The sequence below is a fragment of the Salmo trutta genome, chromosome 2 (genome assembly GCF_901001165.1).
Source record: "Salmo trutta chromosome 2, fSalTru1.1, whole genome shotgun sequence".
NCBI classification, from domain to species: Eukaryota; Metazoa; Chordata; class Actinopteri; order Salmoniformes; family Salmonidae; genus Salmo; species Salmo trutta.
Window position 1 is genome coordinate 50,160,356 of NC_042958.1, and position 25,542 is coordinate 50,185,897.

Here is a 25,542-nt window from a genome sequence, read left to right on the forward strand (position 1 = left end):
GTGCGTATGTGCGTGCGAGGTTATGACAGCTCGTTGATGCCTCTGAGACCTCCAATGCACTGGGGGTCACTGTGTTTACTCAGCCGCTCCTCAACCCCATTAATCCAACTGTTTCTCTTCTCTGAGCAGCCATGTGCCTTTCTAATATGGCCGTCTAACAGCCCTAGCTGTCTCTACTGTAGTCTCTCCAGCTACTCTTTGACCTGTTCCACTGTGTTTCTCCCTACAGTACATTTGCATCTCTACTTACTTTTATATGTTATTCTTGTGATGGTGTCTCTATTCAACATTCGATTCAGGAATGCATTTGAAGTCTCCGCAATCTGGAATGCGAGAGGAGAGAAAGAATCACCCATAGACAGTCACATCAAAGCCAGTCACACACATCGCAAATTGCTTCCATATTCCACAATCTCGACAGTGCATTACAAAATTAACCAAAACGCACTAACAATATGACACCAGCAATTCAAGTGCATTCGCTTTAGGGCCAAATCTTAACTTGAGGCAAGCATGCAACAACTCTCCCCTTGACGTCAATGCATGATTTACGCGCATAATGCAAGTTGCACCAGTCCATCTCAAGGAAGGATACGACTTTAAGGAAGCCTGAACACCAGAGAGAGCCACTTTAAAGAGTCTGAACTGCTTTTAGCTGTCCTGTAGTGCCCTAGCTTTTGTCTAAAGACTTAGGAGTCCAGAGTCGGCTTGGAACAGACTAATCGGGTAAAGATGCTCCACACTCTCCCTTAAATCACCCTTAGTCCCTAGCCTCAGCCTCCTATCCCATTCTCATCCTCACAGCTCTAATTGGCAAGATGTCTTGGGGGCTAAGTGATTAAAAAGCAATGGATGTCCCTTGTCACTACTCTCTCTCTCTCTCTCAGATGCTTTGAAGACTTTTACTGGAGAAATCACCTAGGGGGATGCAGACATGTTATTCTGCAAAATGTAATTAGGGAGTTCTCTCCAAATTGTGAAGTAAACTTAAAAGTAGCTACAGAGAGGAACTGTTCAACAACATATGTCAATTTGACATCTAGAGAAGAAACATAGGTGACACTGTCACATCCTAGACAAACACTGTCTAGTCTAGTAGATATGGCTGAAGGTGACTCAAACTCTAGTGAGACTGTGTCCAACAGTCTCACTATGTCCTCCTCCATTGTGTGTCTGTTTCCACAGGTGACCCCACACAGTTACCCCACCCCCCCATTGTCATTTCTAATAGCGGCTCAGGACACTGATTCCCAAAGGAAGCCCTTACTTACTGGCAGTCTGAGTCACTGAAAGGGTAACATGGTGGGTGTGCGGGTGTTAATGGTCCCCTGGAAGCATGAGTCACAATACCGAGAAATGGGTTCCCGAGAGAGTGAAGGACACCACTAATTACCTCACTTCCCATCTCTTCAGCGGCTTTAACAATGAGACGGGACTGATCTGAGAGCCTTAGTTAAACAAGCTACTTCAAGATGGCTGGAGTTTGGAGTCATTACCACTGAGGGCCAGGCTGAGGGACTAGAGAGGATGAGAGTGAAGTGTTGATTGATTTCATGATGAGTGGGAGGACGGGGGTGTGAAATGTGCTTTATCATATCCCTTCCAATGGCCTACCTCTCTGTCTGTTATAGTGGTGGGAGTGTGTGTGGGGGCATACAATTGAAAATGTAATTACATTTGGTGAGTGCTCAAAATTATAACTTTAGAACCTTTACCACTACATTGACCACTAAAATAACTTTCAGACAGCAAAAGCAAACACATATTTTATTCAGAAAATTGTAGCTCTTCTATCACATCTCTGTCAGTGGTTAGCAGAGAGGAATATGTTTGACCCGGGTCACCATGTCCTCCTGTGTGACTGACAGACAGAGCCATTGACACAAGGAAGCTAATTACTGTAGCTAGCTGATAGCGTTGCATCTGAACTACGTAGTACTTCTGTAGCACGAAGAATACAAGAACTTCCACAGCCTTGAGCCGGGCCCAGGAAGCCCACATAACAAAGCTAGCGAGAGAGAGACAAAGTTATTTCACCACCTCACATACCCGCTGACACATACAGGGAAAACAATGTTACGCTCCCAGGATAACTAGTTCTCTAGTGGATCTATTTTGGGGTTGAGAGCAGGGCGACCTTCTTAAAGGACCATTTGGATGCCGTCAAAAAAGGATTAGCAAGTAGTAACGTAGCGCTAGCTAGCTAGCTAATACATACAGGGATAATCACTAGTCCCTCAGCCTGTCAATCTGGAACATGGAGCTGTTGGCGGGATGATATACTGTGACTCGATGCCAAGTTAATTAGCCTGAAAATAAATCCACGGGTGCCTATCACAACTTGGATTAAATCACACTGTGCTGCATGATAGTCCCCCCACAAAAACATGTCAAACGTTCATACGCAGACTTTACGTACAAATTCAAGCACGATTGACACATTGAGGCCCATTGTGAGGTCAAAGGTTGGAGTTGTGAGAGTGTGACACGCACCTTCATAAATATAGACACTATGACCAGTCCGTTGGGGCTCTTGGCTGCCTCTGTGTAGTTGGTATACAGCTCGTGGTTGTAGTGTATAAGTTGAACCTGGAGATGAAAAAACAAATGTCAGGAATACAAAATCTCTCAAGTGACATCGCTCAAATAGACTGTAGAAATGTCTGCTCTTGTGGAGCTGCTGTGTGCTGGCTTCTGGTCAAGTCCCGCACTAACGCACCTTTTTCCACATAATAAATTGAGCTGAGTCACGTACGTCTTAAAGCCATGTAGTCTTTAGAATTTTTAAATCACTTTTTGATTTGATTTATTAGGATCCCCATTAGCCGACACGAATGGCAAAAAATAGTCTTACTGGCGTCCAATGATGTATCTGACCGTGTGTGTTTATTTCATGAAACTATCTCCAAATATATTTTTTATCATTTATTTTACCTGAGCCTTTTTCCATTGAAAATCTCAGTCTGATTGTGTGGGCATGTTGATACAAACGTTAATATATTTACATACACAGCCCTGATTGGCGGATAGGATCAGTCATAGTCTACCCTGCTTACCTCTTTAAAGTAGGCGCACATGTAGACAAATAAAAGATAACTGGTCATAATAATCTGATCACATTGTGATGTTATCCCACCTGAACAGGCTGCAATTCAAGGCGTTTTTTTTTTAAAGCTCTACCAGAGTTATTTCGACCTCACGGTGTGGAAATATCATTAAAAAAAATCAAGAATATAACGTTTTTTACTGCACTGCAACTTTAAACAAACGCCTTCACACCTACAAACTCTCCAGAGACTAGGGTTTGTTGGCTTCCACTGTTCAAGCCTTTTGAAGTTGTGTTGACTAAGGTGTCAGTAAAGTTCTACTCACACCTTTATGGTTCTACAGGTTCTTAATGATGTGTTTATGTGGGCGGTGTCTATGCACATCTAGCTCAACTTGTGACCTTGTGACAATAACAACTATTCAAAGAGCAGCCCACATGTTCTTTCACCAAGCAGGCACACTTAGGATTCCTGGGAAACCGACAGGAACGGTCACACAATAGGGTTGAGTGGGGTAAGTTGAGAGTTTTACATTTATCCTCACTACATCAAGGTAAACTTAGTATTATTTCTAACAAAGATATCTACATATATTTCAGGATTTTGTTTATCCCTGGAAATAAACAGAATTCATGTAAATATAACAGTTTTGAAAACAAGCCGAGGAACACCATCCCAACTGTGAAGCACGGGGTTGGCAGCATCATGTTGTGGGGGTGCTTTGCTGCAGGAGGGACTGGTGCACTTCACAAAATAGATGGCATCATGAGGGAGAAAAAGTATGTGGATATATTGAAGCAACATCTCAAGACATCAGTCAGGAAGTTAAAGCTTGGTTGCAAATGGGTCTTCCAAATGGACAATGACGCCCAAGCATACTTCCAAAGTTGTGGCAAAATGGCTTAAGGACAACAAAGTCAAGGTATTGGAGTGACCATCACAAAGCCCTGATCTCAATCCTATAGAAAAGATTGTGGGCAGAACTGAAAAAGCGTGTACGAGCAAGGAGGCCTACAAACCAGACTCAGTTACACCAGCTCTGTCAGGAGGAATGGGCCAAAATTCACCCAATTTATTGTGGGAAGCTTGTGGAAGGCTACCTGAAACATTTGACCCAAGTTAAACAATTTAAAGGCAATGCTACCAAATACTAATTGAGTGTATGTAAACTTCTGACCCACTGGGAATGTGATGAAAGAAATAAGTGCTGAAATATATCATTCTCTCTACTATTATTCAGACATTTCACATTCTTAAAATAATGTGGTGATCCTAACTGACCTAACACAGGGAATTTATACTCAGATTAAATGTCAGGAATTGTGAAAAACTGAGTTTAAATGTATTTGGTCAAGGTGCATGTAAACTTCCAACTTCAACTGTAAGTTCAAGAGTAAAAATGTGCTTAATAAGTCACATAATAAGATGCACGGACTCACTCTGTGAATGACTACCTCAGTCGAGCAGGGAATTTTAAACACAGATTCAACCACAAAGACCAGGGAGGTTTTCCAATGCCTCGCAAAGAAGGGCACCCATTGGTAGATGGGTAAAAATACAAATAAAGCAGACATTGGATATCCTTTGAGCATGGTGAAGTTATTAATTGCACTTTGGATGGTGCATCAATACACCCAGTCACTACAAAGATACAAACGTCCTTCTTAACTCAGTTGCTGGAGAGGAAGGAAACAACTCAGGGATTTCACCATGAGGCCAATGGTGACTAAAATGGTTACAGAGTTTAATGGCTGTGTTAGGAGAACACTGAGGATGGATCAACAACATTATAGTTACTCCACAATACTAACCTAATTGACAGAGTGAAAAGAAGGAACATAATACAAATATTCCAAAACATGCATCCTGATTGAATTAAGGCACTAAAGTAAAACTGCAAAAGATGTTGGCAAAGAAATGTACTTTCTGTCCTGAATGCAAAGCGTTATGTTTGGAGCTAATCCAACACAACACATCACTGAGTACCACTTTATATATTTTCAAGCATGGTGATGGCTGCATCATGTTATGGGTATGCTTGTTATCGGCAAGTACTAAAATAAACAGAATAGAGCTAAGTACAGGCAAAATCCTAAAGGAAACCTGGTTCAGTCTACTTTCCAACAGACAATGGGAGACAAATTTCCTTTCGGCAGGACAAAAACCTAAAACACAAGGCCAAATCTACACTGGAGTTGCTTACCAAGATGATATTGAATATTCCTGAGGGGCCTAGTTACAGTTTTGCCTTAAATTAGCGTGAAAATCTATGGCAAGAGCTGAAGATGGTTGTCTAGCAATGACCAACAACCAATTAGACAGAGCTTGAAGAATTTTTAAAAGAATAATGTGCAAATATTGTATAATCCAAGTCTCTTAGAGACTTACCCACAAAGACTCACAACTGTAACCGCTGCCAAAGGTTATTGTAACTCAGGGGTGTCAAAACTTGAGATATTTGCAAACATTTCCAAAAACATGTTTTCACTTTGTCATTATGGGGTATCGTGTGTAGATGGGTGAGCGAAAACAATTGACAACAATTTACAACAATTTAGCGAAAACAATTTATCCATTTTGAATTCAGTCTGTAACAACAAAATGTGTAATAAGTCAAGGGGTATGAATACTTTCTGAAGGCACTGTAAACCTCTGTTCAATATCACTCACCATTACATTTATTGAGCAGCTGTCTGGGACAGGGATGTTGTTTCTATGCGCCAATTAATAGGTACGTTTTCTGCATTTGAGGCTACTAAACTGGTCTGCAAAATTCTTGATATGTTTATCAAGTTCAGACTCCATGTCATCAGATAAGACCTGGTGTTCCTCTGCTACTCTGTCATCGCCTCTCTTTATCAAGTTCAGACTCCATGTCATCAGATAAGACCTGGTGTTCCTCTGCTACTCTGTCATCGCCTCTCTTTATCAAGTTCAGACTCCATGTCATCAGATAAGACCTGGTGTTCCTCTGCTACTCTGTCATCACCTCTCTTTATCAAGTTCAGACTCCATGTCATCAGATAAGACCTGGTGTTCCTCTGCTACTCTGTCATCACCTCTCTTTATCAAGTTCAGATTCCATGTCATCAGATAAGACCTGGTGTTCCTCTGCTACTCTGTCATCACCTCTCTTTATCAAGTTCAGACTCCATGTCATCAGATAAGACCTGGTGTTCCTCTGCTACTCTGTCATCACCTCTCTTTATCAAGTTCAGACTCCATGTCATCAGATAAGACCTGGTGTTCCTCTGCTACTCTGTCATCGCCTCTTTCAAACAGGTACATGTTTGTTTTCTGTACCTCTTCAGTGTCATTCAGTCTATATGTTCATCCCTTGCTGCTGCTCCAATTGTCTTCTTCCCTTCTCTCACTTCCTTGGCTGCTCTCTCAAGAACCTCAAGGGGGGCTAGACCCCTGCTTGTTTTACGTTTGTATACACAGGGCATAATGGGGTCTGCTCCGTATCAATATAAAATGCACTATCTTGAGTTCATATGCATGACATATTGCAAAAATACTATGAATATTATGCATAAAAATACAATATAATCATAATTTGTATGGGGTATGGTGGCCATTGGCTCAACTTAACCAAAGGCAAACATTGTGATTATATTAACCCACACAGCTACAAAGATGGACTTTGGGACGTCATTGTAGCTTATAGAGACCCCAACTGGTGTATAAATACAATCTTTAAAAAACAATCTACTTTGGTTTAGATAAAAGCCTAATGATTTCTATAAACACAATACATTAATTTGACTTTGTGAAAAATAGTTCTTTGGACCTAACTTGCTTACCACTTTTTCCATGTGGTTTGTTCCTTCACATGATCTCTTCCTAAATATTTTGCCACAAGATTCAATTTGTGTATGGTTTCCTAGAAACAAGGGGTGGCTCAAGTGGTGGCTCAATTAACCCTGGCCCACTATCGCCTACTGTTATTTCACATATTTTCCACTTCTCTTGAACTTTGCAGAAAGATGTGGAAAATGTGCTGTACATTTGCAGAGAAACAAAGTATATTCAGAAATGTATTCTGCCTCAAACATTCTGCCTGACCTCTCCTCAGTCTTTCTTGAGTTAGCAGTATTGTTGCTGGACCTTGAGTCTGTGTTGTTGTCTGAGTCTCTAGTCATTTTTAATTTTTAAAAGGTTTAGAGTTTCTTTGACCACAGATATACTACATGACCAAAAGTATGTGCATACCTGCTCGTCGAAAATCTCATTCCAAAATCATGGGCATTAATATGGAGTTGGTACCCCTTTGCTGCTAAAACAGCCTCCAATCTTCTGGGAAGGATTTCCAAAAGGTGTTGGAACATTGCTGCGAGGACTTGCTTCCATTCAGCCACAAGAGCATTAGTGAGGTCGGGCACTGATGTTGGGTGATTAGGCCTGGCTCGCAGTCGGCGTTCCAATTCATCCCAAAGGTTTTTGATGGGGCTGAGATCAGGGCTCTGTGCAGGCCAGTCAAGTTCTTCCACACAGATCTTGACAAACCATTTCTGAATGGACCTCACTTTGTGCACAGGGACATTGTCATGCTGAAACAGGAAAGGGCCTTCTCCAAACTGTTGCCACAAAGTTGGAAGCACAGAATTGTGTAGAATGTCATTCTATACTGTAGCGTTAAGATTTCTGTTCACTGGAACTAAGGGGCCTCGCCCGAACCATGAAAAACATCCCCAGACCATTATTTTTCCTCCTCCACCAATGGCGGCGAGCTTTACACCACTCCAGCCGATGCTTGGCATTGTACATGGTGATCTTTGGCCATGGAAACCCATTTCATGAAGCTCCTGACAAACCGTTCTTGTGCTGACGTGGCTTCCAGAGGCAGTTTGGAACTCGGTAGTGAGTTTTGCAACCGAGGACAGACAATTTTTACATGCTACGTGCTTCAGCACTCGGTGGTCCCGTTCTGTGAGCTTATGTGGCCTACCACTTCGCGGCTGAGCCGATGTTGCTTCTAGACGTTTCCACTTCACAATTGCAGTAGATATTTACAACAGAAATTTGACGAACTGTCTTGTTGGAAAGGTGGCATCCTATGACAGTGCCACGTTGAAAGTCACTGAGCTATTCTGTAAGGCCATTCTACTACCAATGTTTTGCTACGGAGATTGCACGGTTGTGTGCTCAATTTTATATACCGGTCAGCAACGGGTGTGGCTGAAATAGACAAATCCACTCATTTCAAGTGGTGTCGACCTACTTTTGTATATATAGTGTACCTTTAAAAAAAGGTATGGGCTCAGGAAAACCAGTCAGTATCTGGTGTGACCACAATTTGCCTCATGAAGCGCAACACATCTCCTTTGCATAGAGTTGATCAGGCTGTTGATTGTGACCTGTGGAATGTTGTTCCACTCCCCTTCAATGGCTGTGTGAAGTTGCTGGGTATTGTCCACACACTTTAGTATATATGTGACTAGACATATGTCACCTTTCACTACTTCACAGGAGAGCCATTTTAACGTAAACTTAAAAACTTAAAAAAAAACAAAAAAAATGCTTTTTTGGCAGAAATGCCTTCTGGAACATGTGAACTTTCATGTGCCATAATAACAAACTTGTATGCCATCTGTAAATAAGAATACAATTGTTAAATTACGAGCCTAGTTGGTTAACCCACAGAAAAAGGCAGCCACCTTCCCGCTAGCCATGATTGGCTGAGATAATGAGTGCCAAAATGAGTGCCAAAAGATGAGTTTGGATTGGTCTGCCATGTAGCATGCTTCTGTCTATAACATGAGCTGGTCAGTATGTGTAGGTAATCCTTTCTAACACTGCTTTTCTTTAAAGATATCAAGTAGTAGAACTGCATAAGTGTTGCTCTCCACTTTCTAGAGGACCGAGTTTTGAAATCAGTGTAATTAGAGTATGATAGCTAAGGAGATGGAGAAAATTCGGGCATTTGATTGCAAATATGCAGACAGAGTCAAAAAGAGAACATAGAAGGCTGTTGTATAAAACCTGTCTCCGGATTACATCTTCAAACTAAGGGCAGCCATGGCATCCTTGAGAGAAAGGGAGAAGAGTCCATCCATGTTTACATGTAAGAGAGTCTAGCTAGCTACATTTTCAGATATTACACATTTCTAATTTTGTCAGAAAGTCACTTTCATTTCAAGTTAAAGTGTACTGTTAGCTAGCTAGCTAACGTTAGCTGGCTGGCTTGCTAGCTAACGTTATGTGTATGATCTGTGTAGTAATATTATTCATATCTCAGAGCCATTTGCATTGCTAGTTATAGCCTAATGTTAGCTAGCTAACATTGAACCTGGTTGGTTAGCTACCTGCAAATTCAGGCAGGGTAGTAACGTTATGAGTTTGAATTATGGTTCATTGTTTAGCTAGCTAGCTACATGTCTACACAAAACACTCCACTATGCAAGTAACCATTTCAATAGAATGTTCATGATGTCACTGCGACAACTGTCGATAGACGTAGCTGGTAAATTCGCTCTGGCTATCTACTCCGATTTCACAGCACTCGTCTGAGTGTGCCAGAGTGCAGAATACATTATGAACACCCATTGAATATGGCCAGTGTCAGTAAACTTTGGCAAAAAAAGCATGATTAAATTGTTGCCAGCAGCACAGTTGCAGTCACCAACACTCTGGATAACATGAAAACAGCCTAACCAGCTCTGCTAGGGTGAGTAAAATGGTCAGAGTGAGGTTCTCTCATTTGTGTCTGGGAGTAGCTAGCAAGCTAGCCAACGTTAGCCAGTTATCTTGGGTGCTTGACTGCTGTTGTTAGGTCAGAACGCTCAAACCAACCCTACTCCTCGGCATGAGCACCCAGTGTGCGCTCTGAATGCTCCGAGTGAAATACTCAGAATTTTCAAATGGACAATCTGACAATGCTCTGAGTTTACGAAGCTCCTTGATATGCCAAACCTCAGGTGGATGGACTATCTTGGCAAATGAGAAACACTCACTAACAGGGACGTAAAACACATTTGTGAGAAATCAGTTTATGTATTGAACATTTGAGATCTTTTATTTCAGCTCATGAAACATAGGACCAACATTTTACATGTTGAGTTTATATTTTTGTTCAGTATAATCTTAACTACAGATTCACCAATCCTACCTTGATTAAATTTAAAAGTTGACATCTCTACACATCTTTTTCCATCTGTCTTCTCTGACATGTTGGTTTGGCAGCAATAGAAACACATTGTCAAGGGTAGTAATTATACAGAACTCTAACAGGGAGCCGCAGAGCAACAGCTCGTCTATAAAGGTAATCAAGGCCAGGGGAAGTGATTAGGTGGCATGTTGAGAGAGAGCGAGACAGAGAGAAAGAGGCTTTAGATGGCAAGAGGCGAAGGCCTGGGTGAATCATAGAGGACTTACAGTGGCAAGAAAAATTATGTGAACCCTTTGGTAGTTACCTGGATTCCTGCAGAAATTGGTCATACATTCGATCTGATCTTCATCTAAGTCACAACAATAGTCAAACATAGTCTGCTTAAACTAATAACACACACATTGTACATTTAAATGTCTTTACTGAACACATCATGTAAACAGTCACAGTGCAGGGTGCAAAAAGTATGTGAACCCTTGGATTTAATAACTGGTTGACCCTCCTTTGGCAGCAATAACCTCAACCAAACATTTTCTGTAGTTGCAGATCAGACCTGCACAACGGTCAGGAGGAATTTTGGACCCTTCCTCTTTACAAGACTGTTTCAGTTCAGCAATATTCTTGGCATGTCTGGTGTGAACCGCTGTCGAGGTCATGCCACAGCATCTCAATCGGAATGAGGTCAGGCTCTGACTGGGCCACTCCAAAAGGCGTATTTTCATCTGTTGAAGCCATTCTGTTGTTGATTTACTTCTGTGTTTTGGGTCGTTCTCCTGTTGCATCACCCAACTTCTGTTGAGATTCAATTGGCGGACAGAGCCTTACATTCTCCTGCAAAATGTCTTGATAAACTTGGGAATTAATTTTTCCGTTGATGATAGTAAGCTGTCCAGGCCCTGAGGCAGCAAAACCATGATCCCTCCACCATACTTTACAGTTGGGATGAGGTTTTGATGTTGGTGTGCTGTTCTTTTTTTTTCTCCACAAAGTGTTGTGTGTTCCTTTCAAACAACTTTAGTTTCATCTGTCCACAGAATATTTTGCCAGTAGCGCTAGGGAACATCCAGGTGCTCTTTTGCGAACTTCAGATATGCAGCAATGTTTCTTTTTGGACAGCAGTGGCTTCTTACGTGGTGTCCTCCCACAAACACCATTCTTGTTTAGTGTTTTACGCATCGTAGACTTGTTAACAGAGATGTTAGAATGTTTTACAGATTTCTGTAAGTCTTTAGATGACACTCTAGGATTCTTCTTAACCTCATTGAGCATTCTGCACTGTGCTCTTGCAGTCATCTTTGCAGGACGGCCACTCCTATGGAGAAGAGCAACAGTGCTGAAATTTCTCCATTTATAGACAATTTGCCTTACCATGGACTGATGAACATCAAGGCATTTATAGATAGATACTTTTGTAACCCTTTCTAGCTTTATGCAAGTCAACAATTCTTAATCTTAGGTCTTCTGAAATCTCTTTTGTTCCAGGCATGGTTCACATCAGGGAATGCTTTTTGTGAATAGCAAACTCAAATTTTGTTTGTTTTTTATAGGGCAGGTAAGATCTAACCAACATCTCCAATCTCATCTCATTGATTGGACTCCAGGTTAGCTTTGTCACGCCCTGATCTGTTTCACCTGTCCTTGTGATTGTCTCCACCAACTCCAGGTGTCGCTTGTTTTCCCCAGTGTATTTATTCCTGTGTTTCCTGTCTCTCTGTGCCAGTTCGTCTTGTATGTTCCAAGTCAACCAGCTGGTTTTCCCGTACTCCTGCCTTTGCTATTCTCCTTTTTCTAGTCCTCCCGGTTTTGACTCTCGCTAGTCCTGGACTCTGTACCCACCTGCCTGACTATTCTGCCTGCCTTGACCTCAAGCCATTCTGTTCCTCCTGGACTCTGAACTGGTTTTGACCTTTTGCCTGTCCACAACCATTCTTTTGCCTACTCCTTGTTGGATTATTAAACATCTTAAACTCCAATCATCTGCCTCCCTTATCTGCATCTGGGTCTCGCCTTGTGTCATGATAAGCTGACTCCTTACCCCAATTAGCTTTTGGAGAAGTGATTAGCCTAGGGGTTCACATACTTTTTCCAACCTACACTGTGAATGAAAAATGCTGTATTCAATATAGACAAGAAAATACAATAATTTGTGTGTTATAAGTTTAAGCACACTGTGGTTGTCTATTGCTGCGAATTAGATGAAGATCAGATCACATTTTATGACCAATTTATGCAGAAATCCAGGTAATTCCAAAGGGTTCACATAGTTTTTCTTGCCACTGTACATAACAGAGACTGCCAAGAGAAACACACGGACAGTAGTAATGAAAGGGAATGAGAGATAAAGAGTAAAAGAAGATAGAAACAGACAAAGGTAAAAGAGCAACATAACAACCATGACTTTACACACACACACGCACACAGAAACAGAACGTTGTGAAGTTCTGGTCACCAGCCATTACTTTCCTCCTCTAACCTCACAGGACTGGCGGTGTTCTGCCTGTTGGCTGTTATCATGAGGGCTGAGAGGAGAGACTGTGGGTGGAGAGAAAGAAAGAGAATGTGTGTGTGTGTGTGAGGTGGTCTCTGAGTGAGGGGGTGTGTGAGAGTACTCGCTGAGATAGAGAGAGAGTAATGGCTGAGAGAAAGAGAGAGAGAGTAATGGCTGAGAGAGAGTAATGGCTGAGAGAGAGAGAGTAATGGCTGAGAGAGAGAGTAATGGCTGAGAGAGAGAGTAATGGCTGAGAGAGAGTAATGGCTGAGAGAGAGAGAGTAATGGCTGAGAGAGAGAGTAATGGCTGAGAGAGAGAGTAATGGCTGAGAGAGAGAGTAATGGCTGAGAGAGAGAGTAATGGCTGGGAGAGAGAGTAATGGCTGAGAGAGAGAGTAATGGCTGAGAGAGAGAGTAATGGCTGAGAGAGAGAGTAATGGCTGGGAGAGAGAGTAATGGCTGGGAGAGAGAGTAATGGCTGAGAGAGAGAGAGTAATGGCTGAGAGAGAGCGTAATGGCTGAGAGAGAGAGAGTAATGGCTGAGAAAGAGAGTAATGGCTGAGAGAGAGAGTAATGGCTGAGAGAGAGAGAGTAATGGCTGAGAGAGAGCGTAATGGCTGAGAGAGAGAGAGTAATGGCTGAGAAAGAGAGTAATGGCTGAGAGAGAGAGAGTAATGGCTGAGAGAGAGAGAGAGAATAATGGCTGGCAGAGAAAGTAATGGCTGAGAGAGAGAGAGTAATGGCTGAGAGAGAGAGAGTAATGGCTGAGAGAGAGTAATGGCTGAGAGAGAGTAATGGCTGGGAGAGAGAGAGTAATGGCTGAGAGAGCGAGAGAGAGAGAGAGAGAGAGAGAGAGAGAGAGAGAGAGAGAGAGAGAGTAATGGCTGAGAGAGCGAGAGAGAGAGAGAGAGAGAGAGAGAAAGAAAGAGCGAGAGAGTAATGGCTGGTGTGAGAGAGAGTGAGAGAGGACAGCAATCAGAAAATCTGGCCCAACCAAATCATCACAAAAAAAATATTAAAATATATCACCTTTTGGAAATACACCACATAAAATCAAAGTAAACGTCAATGCTATTTGGCTCTAAACAGACAGTACATGGTGGCAGACTATCCGACCACTGTGACTAATAGAAAACTGAGGAAAACACTGACTAGGTAAAGACTCAGTGAGCACAGTCTGGCTATAGAGACCGGTCGTCACAGGCAAACCTGGCTGCTCAGAGAGGACAGGCTGTGCTCACTCTGGGCCAGGGGAGAGGTAGAGACAGAGCTGCATTTCCTATTACACTGTGACAAATACTCAGACCTAAGAGAATATTTATTTCCCAAAATTATAATTCAATACAAAGAATTTGAAACTATAAAAGAAGAAAAAATCAAATATTTATTGGGTGAATAGACAAAATGTGCAGTTTTGGCAGCCAAATATGTGTCCTGCCACAACCTGAGGGACAGCCAGTGAAAAGTACAATGTAATGTCGATCATATTTCCCGTCTTGTTTAGTTGTGTCTTTCATACATGTCAGGTGTCTTCTCAGTCAGGTTGACACTGGTCTACTACTATTGCTTTAATGTATTGTTGTTCTGATTAATACTGTTGTTGTAGTTGCTGTTAATGATAATCCCATGTCCACTACTACAATTATTATTGCTGTTGGTCCCACCATTTATATATACTGCTCAAAAAAATAAAGGGAACACTTAAACAACACAATGTAACTCCAAGTCAATCACACTTCTGTGAAATCAAACTGTCCACTTAGGAAGCAACACTGATTGACAATACATTTCACATGCTGTTGTGCAAATGGAATAGACAACAGGTGGAAATTATAGGGAATTAGCAAGACACCCCCAATAAAGGAGTGGTTCTGCAGGTGGTAACCACAGACCACTTCTCAGTTCCTATGCTTCCTGGCTGATGTTTTGGTCACTTTTGAATGCTGGCGGTGCTTTCACTCTAGTGGTAGCATGAGACGGAGTCTACAACCCACACAAGTGGCTCAGGTAGTGCAGCTCATCCAGGATGGCACATCAATGTGAGATGTGGCAAGAAGGTTTGCTGTGTCTGTCAGCGTAGTGTCCAGAGCATGGAGGCGCTACCAGGAGACAGGCCATTACATCAGGAGACGTGGAGGAGGCCGTAGGAGGGCAACAACCCAGCAGCAGGACTGCTACCTCCGCCTTTGTGCAAGGAGGAGCAGGAGGAGCACTGCCAGAGCCCTGCAAAATGACCTCCAGCAGGCCACAAATGTGCATGTGTCTGCTCAAACGGTCAGAAACAGACTCCATGAGGGTGGTATGAGGGCCTGACGTCCACAGGTGGGGGTTGTGCTTACAGCCCAACACCGTGCAGGCCGTTTGGCATTTGCCAGAGAACACCAAGGTTGGCAAATTCGCCACTGGTGCCCTGTGCTCTTCACAGATGAAAGCAGGTTCACACTGAGCACATATGACAGACGTGACAGTCTGGAGACGCCGTGGAGAATGTTCTGCTGCCTGCAACATCCTCCAGCATGACCGGTTTGGCGGTGGGTCAGTCATGGTGTGGGGTGGCATTTCTTTGGGGGGCCGCACAGCCCTCCATGTGCTCGCCAGAGGTAGCCTGACTGCCATTAGGTACCGAGATGAGATCCTCAGACCCCTTGTGAGACCATATGCTGGTGCGGTTGGCCCTAGGTTCCTCCTAATGCAAGTCAATGCTAGACCTCATGTGGCTGGAGTGTGTCAGCAGTTCCTGCAAGAGGATGGCATTGATGCTCTGGACTGGCCCGCCCGTTCCCCAGACCTGAATCCAATTGAGCACATCTGGGACATCATGTCTCGCTCCATCCACCAACGTCACGTTGCATCACAGACTGTCCAGGAGTTGGCGGATGCGTTAGTCCAGGTCTGGGAGGAGATCCCTCAGGAGACCATCCGCCACCTCATCAGGAGCATGCCCAGGTGTTGTAGGGAGGTCATATAGGCACATGGAGGCCACACACACTACTGAGCCTCATTTTGACTTGTTTTAAGGACATTACATCAAAGTTGGATCAGCCTGTAGTGTGGTTTTCCACTTTAATTTTGAGTGTGACTCCAAATCCAGACCTCCATGCGTTGATAAATTGGATTTCCATTAATTATTTTTGTGTGATTTTGTTGTCAGCACATTCAACTATGTAAAGAAAAAAGTATTTAATAAGATTATTTTATTCATTCAGATCTAGGATGTGTTATTTTAGTGTTCCCTTTATTTTTTTGAGCAGTGTATATATACATATATATATATATATATTATTATAATTTTGTTTTTATTATTTTTTTCTATATGTATACTTTGACAATGTAAGTAATAATGAACTTCCCATGTCAATAAAGTCAATTGAATTGATGGCTGAGAGAGTGTGAAAGAGAGAGAGTAATGGCTGGTGAGAGAGAGAGAGAGAGAGAGAGAGAGAGAGAGAGAGAGAGAGAGAGAGAGAGAGAGAGAGAGAGTGAGAGATAGCTGGGTTGCTCTTGAGTGAGGCTCTGACAGGCTCTTTATGGTGTGATGGCTGGGCTCTGCCCGGGTTGGGGAAATATGAAGACAGCAAGTCAATAGCGGAAGAGAGGTGTACAATGCTAACAGATGCTGGGCTGGAATTGTCTCTCCTCCCTCCTCCTCTGGAACTGACTCTACCCCCTCCCTCCCTCCTCCTCAGGAACTGACTCTACCCCCTCCCTCCCTCCTCCTCTGGAACTGACTCTACCCCCTCCCTCCCTCCTCCTCTGGAACTGACTCTACCCCCTCCCTCCCTCCTCCTCTGGAACTGACTCTACCCCCTCCCTCCCTCCTCCTCTGGAACTGACTCTACCCCCTCCCTCCCTCCTCCTCAGGAACTGACTCTACCCCCTCCCTCCGTCCTCCTCTGGAACTGACTCTACCCCCTCCCTCCCTCCTCCTCTGGAACTGACTCTACCCCCTCCCTCCCTCCTCCTCAGGAACTGACTCTACCCCCTCCCTCCCTCCCTCCTCCTCTGGAACTGACTCTACCCCTTCCCTCCCTCCTCCTCTGGAAATGACTCTCCCTCCCTCCCTCTCTCCCCTCCCTCTTCATCCTCCTCTGGAACTGACTCTACTCCCTCCTCCTCTGGAAATGACTCTCCCCTCCCTCCCTCTCTCCCTCCCTCCCTCCCTCCCTCCCTCCCTCCCTCCCTCCCTCCCTCCCTCCCTCCCTCCCTCCCTCCTCTGGAACTAACTCTTCTCCCTCCTCCTTTGGAAATGACTCCCTCCCTCCCTCCCTCCCTCCCTCCCTCTGGAACTGACTCTACTCCCTCCTCCTCTGGAAATGACTCTCCCCTCCCCCCTCCCCCTTCATCCTCCTCTGGAACTGACTCTCCTCCCTCCTTCTCTGGAAATGACTCTCCCTCCCTCCCTCTCTCCCCTCCCTCTTCATCCTCCTCTGGAACTGACTCTACTCCCTCCTCCTCTGGAAATGACTCTCCCCTCCCCCCTCCCCCTTCATCCTCCTCTGGAACTGACTCTCCTCCCTCCTCTGGAAATGACTCTCCCTCCCTCCCTCTCTCCCCTCCCTCTTCATCCTCCTCTGGAACTGACTCTACTCCCTCCTCCTCTGGAAATGACTCTCCCCTCACCCCTCCCCCTTCATCCTCCTTTGGAACTGACTCTCCTCCCTCCTTCTCTGGAAATGACTCTCCCCTCCCTCCCTCTCTCCCCTCCCTCTTCATCCTCCTCTGGAACTGACTCTCCTCCCTCCTCCTCTGGAACTAACTCTCCCCTCCCCCCTCCCTCTTCATCCTCTGGAACTGACTCTCCTCCCTCCTCCTCTGGAACTAACTCTCCCCTCCCCCCTCCCTCTCTCCCCTCCCCCCTCCCACCTCTCCCCTCCCTCTTCATCCTCTGGAACTGACTCTCCCCACTTCTTCCTCTTCCTCTGGAAATTACTTCCCCCCTCCTCCCTCCTCCTCTGGAAATGACTCTCCCCCCTCCATCTTCCTCCTCCTCTGGAACTAACACAGACAAGCATGGTGTGGCACAAAGGAACTCAAAAACAACCAGATCTCTCTCTCTCTCTCTCTCTCTCAGTGTTTTGTAATTGAGAGGCTGTGTGGAAGGCTCTGTCCTTTCTTATTTTCTTGATTCTTCCTTGGTCTTTTCTTTCAATGTTTATTTTCTATTGTGGAGGGTTAACGCACTATTAGTTTAGCGGTACGCACAGGTTTTTTTTCAAAGTTAGGGAGGAATAGGACGGAGTTTTAGATGACTTCACAGCCTAGCGCGGAAGAGACGCTGCTGTTACAGGCATGGATTCAGGTGTGTTCCTGAGAATGGAGTTAAGTTGGAGGATGTTCTGCTCGCGGTCGGCGAATAGGTAGACGCTGAATTTATACACTACCAGTCAAAAGTTTAGCATACCTACTCATTCAAAGGTTTTTCTTTAGTTTTACGATTTTCTAGATTGTAGAATAATAGTGAAGACATCAAAACTATGAAATAACACATATGAAATCATGTAGTAACCAAAAAAGTGTTAAACAAATCAAAATATACTTTATATTTGAGATTCTTCAAATAGCCAGCCACCCTTTGCCTTGATGACAGCTTTGCACACTCTTGGCATTCTCTCAACCAGCTTCATGAGGTAGTCATCTGGAATGCATTTCAATTAACAGGTGTGCCTTGTTAAAAGTTCATTATTGGAATTTATTTCCTTCTTCAATCAGTTGTGTTGTGACTGATAGGGGGGTTTACAGAAGGGGGTATACAGAAGATAGCCCTATTTGGTAAAAGACCAATCCATATTATGGAAAGAACAGCTCAAATAAGCAAAGAGAAACAACAGTCCACTTTAAGACATGAAGGTCAGTCAATACAGAACACTTCAAGAACTTTGAAAGTTTCTTCAAGTGCAGTTGCAAAAACCATCAAGCGCTATGACGAAACTGGCTTTCTTGAGGACCGCCACAGGAATGGAAGACCCAGAGTTACCTCTGCTGCGGGGGATAAGTTCATTAGAGTTACCAGCCTCAGAAAATGAAGCCCAAATAAATGCTTCACAGAGTTCAAGGAACAGACACATCTCAACATCAACTGTTCAGAGGAGACTGTGTGAATCAGGCCTTCATGGTCAAATTGCTGCAAAGAAACCACTACTAAAGGACACCGATAAGAAGAGACTTGCTTTGGCCAAGAAACATGAGCAATGGACATTAGACCGGTGAAAATGTGTCCTTTGGTCTGGAGCCCAAATGAGAGATTTTTGGTTCCAACCTCCATGTCTTTGTGAGACACGGTGTGGGTGAACAGATGATCTCCGCATGTGTATTTCCCACTGTAAAGCATGGAGGAGGAGGTGTTATGGTATGGGGGTGCTTTGCTGGTGACACTGTCTGTGATTTATTTAGAATTCAAGGCACACTTAACCAGCATGGCTACCACAGCATTCTGCAGTGAAACGCCATCCCATCTGGTTTGGGCTTAGTGGGACTATCATTTGTTTTCAACAGGAAATGGTGCTGCATCAGATGACCTGGCCACAGAGTAAAGGAAAAGCAGCCAACAAGTGCTCAGCATATGTGGGAACTCCTTCAACAAGCATTCCAGGTGAAGCTGGTTGAGAGAATGCAAAGAGTGTGCAACTTGAATCTTGTGAAAGTTCTGTGCAACTTCCGGCAAGCGTTTACTGTCAACACTGAGGCTGTACTCGATTTAAGTTACAGTTTTAGCAGTGGCCAATTAGGCTACTCTGGATATTTGATCATAATGTATCCTTACAGTACCAGAGTGGCCTACCATAAAAAGCAATGGATAAAATGCATCCCATAACATTTTAACATGAAAATAGCTGTTCTATCATTCAGCCTACAGTAGCAACCAATGTGTGGTGTTCAATGTAGTCCTACATTCCATGAGACTTTTGAAAAAAACATGCAGGGCTTGACATGAACCTGTTTATACTAAGTCTTGCACAGTTTGTTTTGTGTCAGTATGTTATATTGAAAGTGGCTAATATTGCGTTCATTCGATCACAATTCCCACAGGAAACGGAAATGTTGATAGTGTTAACTAAGTGAGAAAATTCCAGAAAGTTGAGTGAAGTTCAATCTCGTGCTTCTCTGCACAGGCTGATATTTCTTCTGGAGGAGCTGCACGCGTGGGCATCTTAGGGGGAACATTGGTTCTGGGGTTGCAACTCAATATTAGGAAGGTGTCACGTTCACGATCTTCAAACTCCCGATCATAAATAAACCAAGGCGCAGCGTGCATGGAATTCCACATCTTTTTATGAAGACAAAACTCACCAAAACAACAAAACAGGAGAAAAACGAAACATGACGTTCTGGGCTGCTCACAGGCAGCTACACAAAAACAAGATCCCACAATCACAGGTGGGAAAAGGGCTGCCTAAGTATGATTCCCAATCAGAGACAATGATAGACAGCTGCCTCTGATTAGGAACCATACTCGGCCAAAAACAAAGAAATAAACAACATAGAATGCCCACCCCACATCACACCCTGACCTAACCAAATAGAGAAATAAAACGTCTCTCTAAAGTCAGGGCGTGACAGTACCCCCCCCCAAAGGTGCGGACTCCCGGCCACAAACCTGAACCTATTGGGGAGGGTCCGGGTGGGCATCTACCCTTGGTGGCGGCTCCGGTTTGGGGCGTAGCCGCCGCTCCGCCCGCTGATCCTCCGGAAGCTCCGAACTGGGAACCCCCGCTGGAGGCTCTAAACTGCTGACCGTCGCTGGAGGCTCTGGACTGCGGACCGTCGCTGGAGGCTCTGGACTGCGGACCGTCGCTGGAGGCTCGGGACTGTGGACTGTTGCTGGAGACTCTGGACTGCGGACCGTCGCTGGAGGTTCCGGACTGCGGGCCGTCTCAGGAGGTTCCGGACTGTGAAACATCGCCGGAAGCTCTGGACTGGGAACAGTCGCCGGAAGCTCTGGACTGCGGACCGTCGCCGGAGACTCCGGACTGCGGATCGTCACTGGAGGCTTCGTGCCATGGATTATCACTGGAGGCTTCGGGCCATGGATTATCACTGGAGGCTTCGTGCCATGGATCATCACTGGAGGCTTCGGACCATGGATCATCACTGGAGGCTTCGTACGTGGAGCCGGAACAGGTCTCACCGGACTGGGGAGACGCACTGGAGACCGGGTGCGCGGCGCTAGCACAGGATATACTGGGCCGTGGAGGCGCACTGGAGGTCTGGAGCGTAAGGCTGGCACAACCTGTCCTGGCTGGATGCTCACTTTAGCCCGGCAAGTGCGGGGCGCAGGCAACGAGCGCACCGGGCTGTGAATGCGCACCGGAGATACGGTGCGCATCACCGCATAACACGGTGCCTGACTGGTCACACACTCCCCACCGTAAGCACGGGGAGTTGGCTCATGTCTCAACCCTGACTCCGCCAATCTCCCCGTGTGCCCCCCAAATTTTGGGGGGAGGGCAGCCTCTCAGGCTTCCGTCGTTGCCGTGACTCCTGAACTCGTCGCTGTTTTTCCCTCGCTGCTTCCACTTGTTCCCATGGGAGGTGATCTCTTCCGGCCTGGATCTCCTTCCAAATCCAGGATCCTTTGCCGTCCAGGATGTCCTCCCATGTCCAACTCGTCTTCCCCGTAGGCGCACGCTGCTTGGTCTTTTTGTGGTGGGATCTTCTGTCACATTCACTATCTTCAAACTCCCAATCATAAATAAACCAAGGCGCAGCGTGCATGGAATTCCACATCTTCCCTGTGGCTCAGTGGTAGAGCATGGTGTGTGCGCAATGCCAGGGTTGTGGGTTCGATTCCCACAGGGGGCCAGCACAACAACAAAAAATGTATGAAATGTATGCATTCACTACTGTAAGTCGCTCTGGATAAGAGCGTCTGCTAAATGACTAAAATGTGTAAATGTAAATGTTTTAATGAAGATGAAACTCACCAAAACAACAAAACAGGAGAAAAACGAAACATGATGTTCTGGGCTACACAAAAACAAGATCCCACAATCACAGGTGGGAAAAGGGCTGCCTAAGTATGATTCCCAATCAGAGACAACGATAGACAGCTGCCTCTGATTAAGAACCATACTCTGCCAAAAACAAAGAAATAAACAACATAGAATGCCCACCCCACATCACACCCTGACCTAACCAAATAGAGAAATAAAACGTCTCTCTAAAGTCAGGGCGTGACAGAAGGTGTTCTTAATGTTTTGTACACTCAGTGTAGCGCCACTCACATACACCTTTAGCCTACAAGCTAATGTTATACTGTCAACACTTTGTGTCAGGCTGTTTCATATCACCCTACAGATTCTAGGTCTCCGACACATTGCATGTGAGGTGGAAAATCAAAGTGCAAGGGCTTATAGCGAAATGCGAGAAACCAGATTTGTCTTAACACCTGGAATATCTTAGCACGTATTAAGTCCAAGGTGTTTCATTTTCGGAGTGACTGTGAGGGCGCTCTACGGAAACAGAGTAGAACAGCACATGCATAATATAAGCCCAGAGGTGTGCGGGGGCTTTTTACAGATAGGATCTGAGAACGGTAGACCCCAAAAAACCAACACCAGTCAAACGTACGCCATTTGCCCGGAACAAATGCGAGATGGGTTACATGATACAGACAGAGTTGTAAAAGCATACATTTGGAGAGTTAATGCCTTTAAATGCAACAAATCTCTCATCCCTCTATCCAGCTCTACCCTCCCCTCTCCCACGGAAGGGTATTTCAAAGGGATGTTTTGCTTTTTAAGTTTGATTATTTTCTCACTTTGTTCTCATTTCAAGGACGCATGCACAGCATTCTTTCCATTTCCACTTTGAAGCCTGCTGCTGGAGCTTGAAGTCATAGCTTTTGGTTTCAGAAGGGATGGGCGGGTGGGGAGTTAGGGGTAGGTGGGTGGGGGTGTATGTAATTGGTGTCTTTGTGGACGGCAAGCGAGCAACACGTCAGAAGGAACAAGATGTGGGAATCTGTGCAACCTTCCTCTCCTCGCCTCCCTGTTTCTATCCCTCTAGCTCTCTCTCTCTCTCTCTCTCTCTCTCTCTTGCTTTGAGTTTTCATTTGTAGAACTTACATATTCCACTGCTGTGTTATGGTACCACGTCATGCTAACTCAAACCCATGTATGTACAGCAAATTGTCTTCTGTCAGGATAACACCTGTTCAAATGAATGTATTTATTCCTTTATTTATCCTGTTTTTACCAGGTACGTTGACTAAGAACATACTCTCTTTTACAGCAGCAACCTGTAAAAAAAGGAGAGGTGATGAGTGAGACAATTGTAACCACACACCATTACCATTGTTTTACAACACTGCTACTGAATAGGCCTTCCAGTCTCTTCCTCCCCTTGCTACACTTCAGTTAGAGAACATTGCCTTTTCGGATCACAACGACCAACTATCCAAAGCTCCTCTTCAGATCTCTCCAGAGCCCCCTCTCTCTCTCTCTCCTCCAAACACCTCCTAAAACACAACACTGACCATACAAAGTCCCGCCAGCATCTACTGTTCTCTTTTGTTCTGTAGTAACGCATGAAATCAAAACAAATCCCTCGGAGCTGTGGAGACGCTGGCGCCACGGTGAGGCAACAACAACACGGTAAACAGTGAGCAGAGAGAGAGGCCAACTTCCCCCTCAGATCACATCCCTTCGAGCCCCAGTGGACAATAAACGCTTGTTTTATTAGGATTTTCGCCAGCCTCAGTGGGAGAATAAATTATAATAATAGAATGACTTTTCCTGTCATGCCTGCAATTATTCTGTTAGCCCACAAATTGGTTATTGTTATTATGGCTGGGATGGATGGCAGCGCCGCGACAAGCGTGTGGTGAGTGACTCAGTCATTAGTTAAATGATCAAGGCTTCAGAGGATTGGAAGCCTTTTTAAAACACACAGCTTATTCAGATCTGCTGGATCTCATCTAAATCCTATCCTATCTAATTCTCCTTATTCTGGTTCAAATCCTACTTTTTTAAAGGGAGATCGGAGATCTGATCCCCTTACGTATCTTTACTGTTTTTATGATAGGGGAGATGAAGGTAAAGATCAGGAGATAGATAGAGTACGACAGAAAGGACGTAGGCAGTTGGCCGAGCCAAGGCTTAAAACCTTGTCGCCAAGGGGGCATGTGTGATTCTGGGGCGGGAGTGTTACAGCTACACCAGACTCTGGCCCCTAGTTCTAGTTCTGATAGTGAGTTCCCTTGCCCTAGTACCTCTCCTGAAAAGGCTTGTCCGTTGAGCAGGTGTTCAGACCCCTGTCCGTCCTCGCTCCCGAAGTGCAGCCGGATCTCCTCCAGGCGGTGGCTGTACGTCATTGGTCCACCGGAGATGTTCACCAGGTGCTCCTTGTCCATTCGCAGTGAGACGTGACGACCCGTGTTGTACATGGTCCCGCCCACCTGAGGACAGAAACAAGAAAGAACGATCATATTCCGTATTCGATTAATAAACTAAGTTTGAACATCACATTGTAAAGGACCCCCATGAGAAGTCTGTAGGGGAAGCTTCTAACAGAGAAGCCCTGTTCGTAAGGCTAACAGTGGTTTGCCCCCAAATACTTGAACCAACAACCTTGTGGTTCCAGGTCTTGTATCGTATGTGCTTTACTGCTGTCTCAGAGACAGATCTTCTCATTGTTCCCATAACACAACTCAATCTAATCTACAGCATTCACAGGCACTTCTGTGATTCGCTGAGGAACAATCTCAATGCCTTTAAGTACTAAGTATGAGAGACAATGTTATCTGCAATAGCAACACTTCAAAATACAAAAGAAATGTGGAATGAGAGTGGAGGAGGTCTCTAAAACAACACAGAACACAAGAGTACACCTTCAAAGACCGCGGCAGTCGGAATCAGCTCAGAATCCATTGGATCAGAGGCTTTAAGGGGAAATGCTGTGAATACCGATCTTTATCAGTGGATGTGTTTAGTTATTTATATTCAGGAGTAGTTTCAAAGTGAACCGTTGGTATTCCAGGCACGGCTCCACGAGAGCTTCCACAGTTCTTATCTTCCGTTTTCTCTCTCCTCTGCTTTCTCCTACACACTAAAAAAACAATGGTTCTAAATAGCACCAGATAGTTATTTGGCTTGTAACCATATCGGAACTCTTTTTGGGGCTACATAGAACCTTTTTTGGAAGGTTCTATAAAGAACCATGCTATAAAAAACCCTTTCCTAATGTTATATAAAGAACCATTAAAAAAAGGTTATATATAGCAAAACAAAGGGTTCTGCTATGGTTACAACCCTTTTTGGGCCTATAAAGGTCCTTTCTCAATCTGAACGGTTCTTTATAGATCCTTCTGAAAAACCATACAGGGTTAATTGTTCTTGTTAGCCATATTATAGGGTTAAAATTCCATCGGTGTTATTGTGTTAATTGACGTTGAATCTAGTCAGCTACAGTGGAGGAAAAAAGTATTTGATCCCCCTGCTGATTTTGTACGTTTGCCAACTTACAAAGAAATGGTCTATAATTTTAATAGTAGGTTTATTTGAACAGTGAGAGACAGAATAATAACAAAAATATCCAGAAAAACGCAAAAATGTTATAAATTGATTTGCATTTTAATGAGTGGGCATCTAGCCTCGGTGGCGGCTCCGGTGCGGGACGTAGACCCCGCTCTGCTCGCGGATGAGCCATTGCCGAAAGCACCGGACCGTGGATCGTCGCCGGAGGACCCGGACCGTGGCTCGTCGTCGGAAGCTCCGGACCGTGGATCGTCACCGGAGGCTCTGAACTGGGAACCCCTGCCAGAGGCTCTGAACTGGGAACCCCCGCCGGAGGCTCCGAACTGCCGACCGTCGCCGGAGGCTCCGGACTGCGGACCGCCGCCGCAGGCTCCAGACCGAGGACCCTCGCCGCAGGCTCCGGACCGGGGACCCTCGCCACAG

At 44.8% G+C, this 25,542-nt stretch overlaps 1 protein-coding gene across 2 annotated transcripts in view; it reads right to left on the bottom strand.

Moving 5' to 3' along the window:
• LOC115156605 (carbonic anhydrase-related protein 10) overlaps nucleotides 1-25,542 on the bottom strand; it is a 336,872-nt gene that overhangs the window by 6,727 nt on the left and 304,603 nt on the right. For both annotated transcript variants that reach the window (XM_029704115.1, XM_029704107.1), the window contains exons 5-7: nucleotides 23,856-24,041; nucleotides 2,494-2,589; nucleotides 251-323 (exon numbers count right to left, since the gene is read on the bottom strand). In XM_029704115.1, the coding sequence (XP_029559975.1) occupies nucleotides 251-323; nucleotides 2,494-2,589; nucleotides 23,856-24,041 (355 nt within the window). The remainder of the gene's footprint in view (nucleotides 1-250; nucleotides 324-2,493; nucleotides 2,590-23,855; nucleotides 24,042-25,542) is intronic.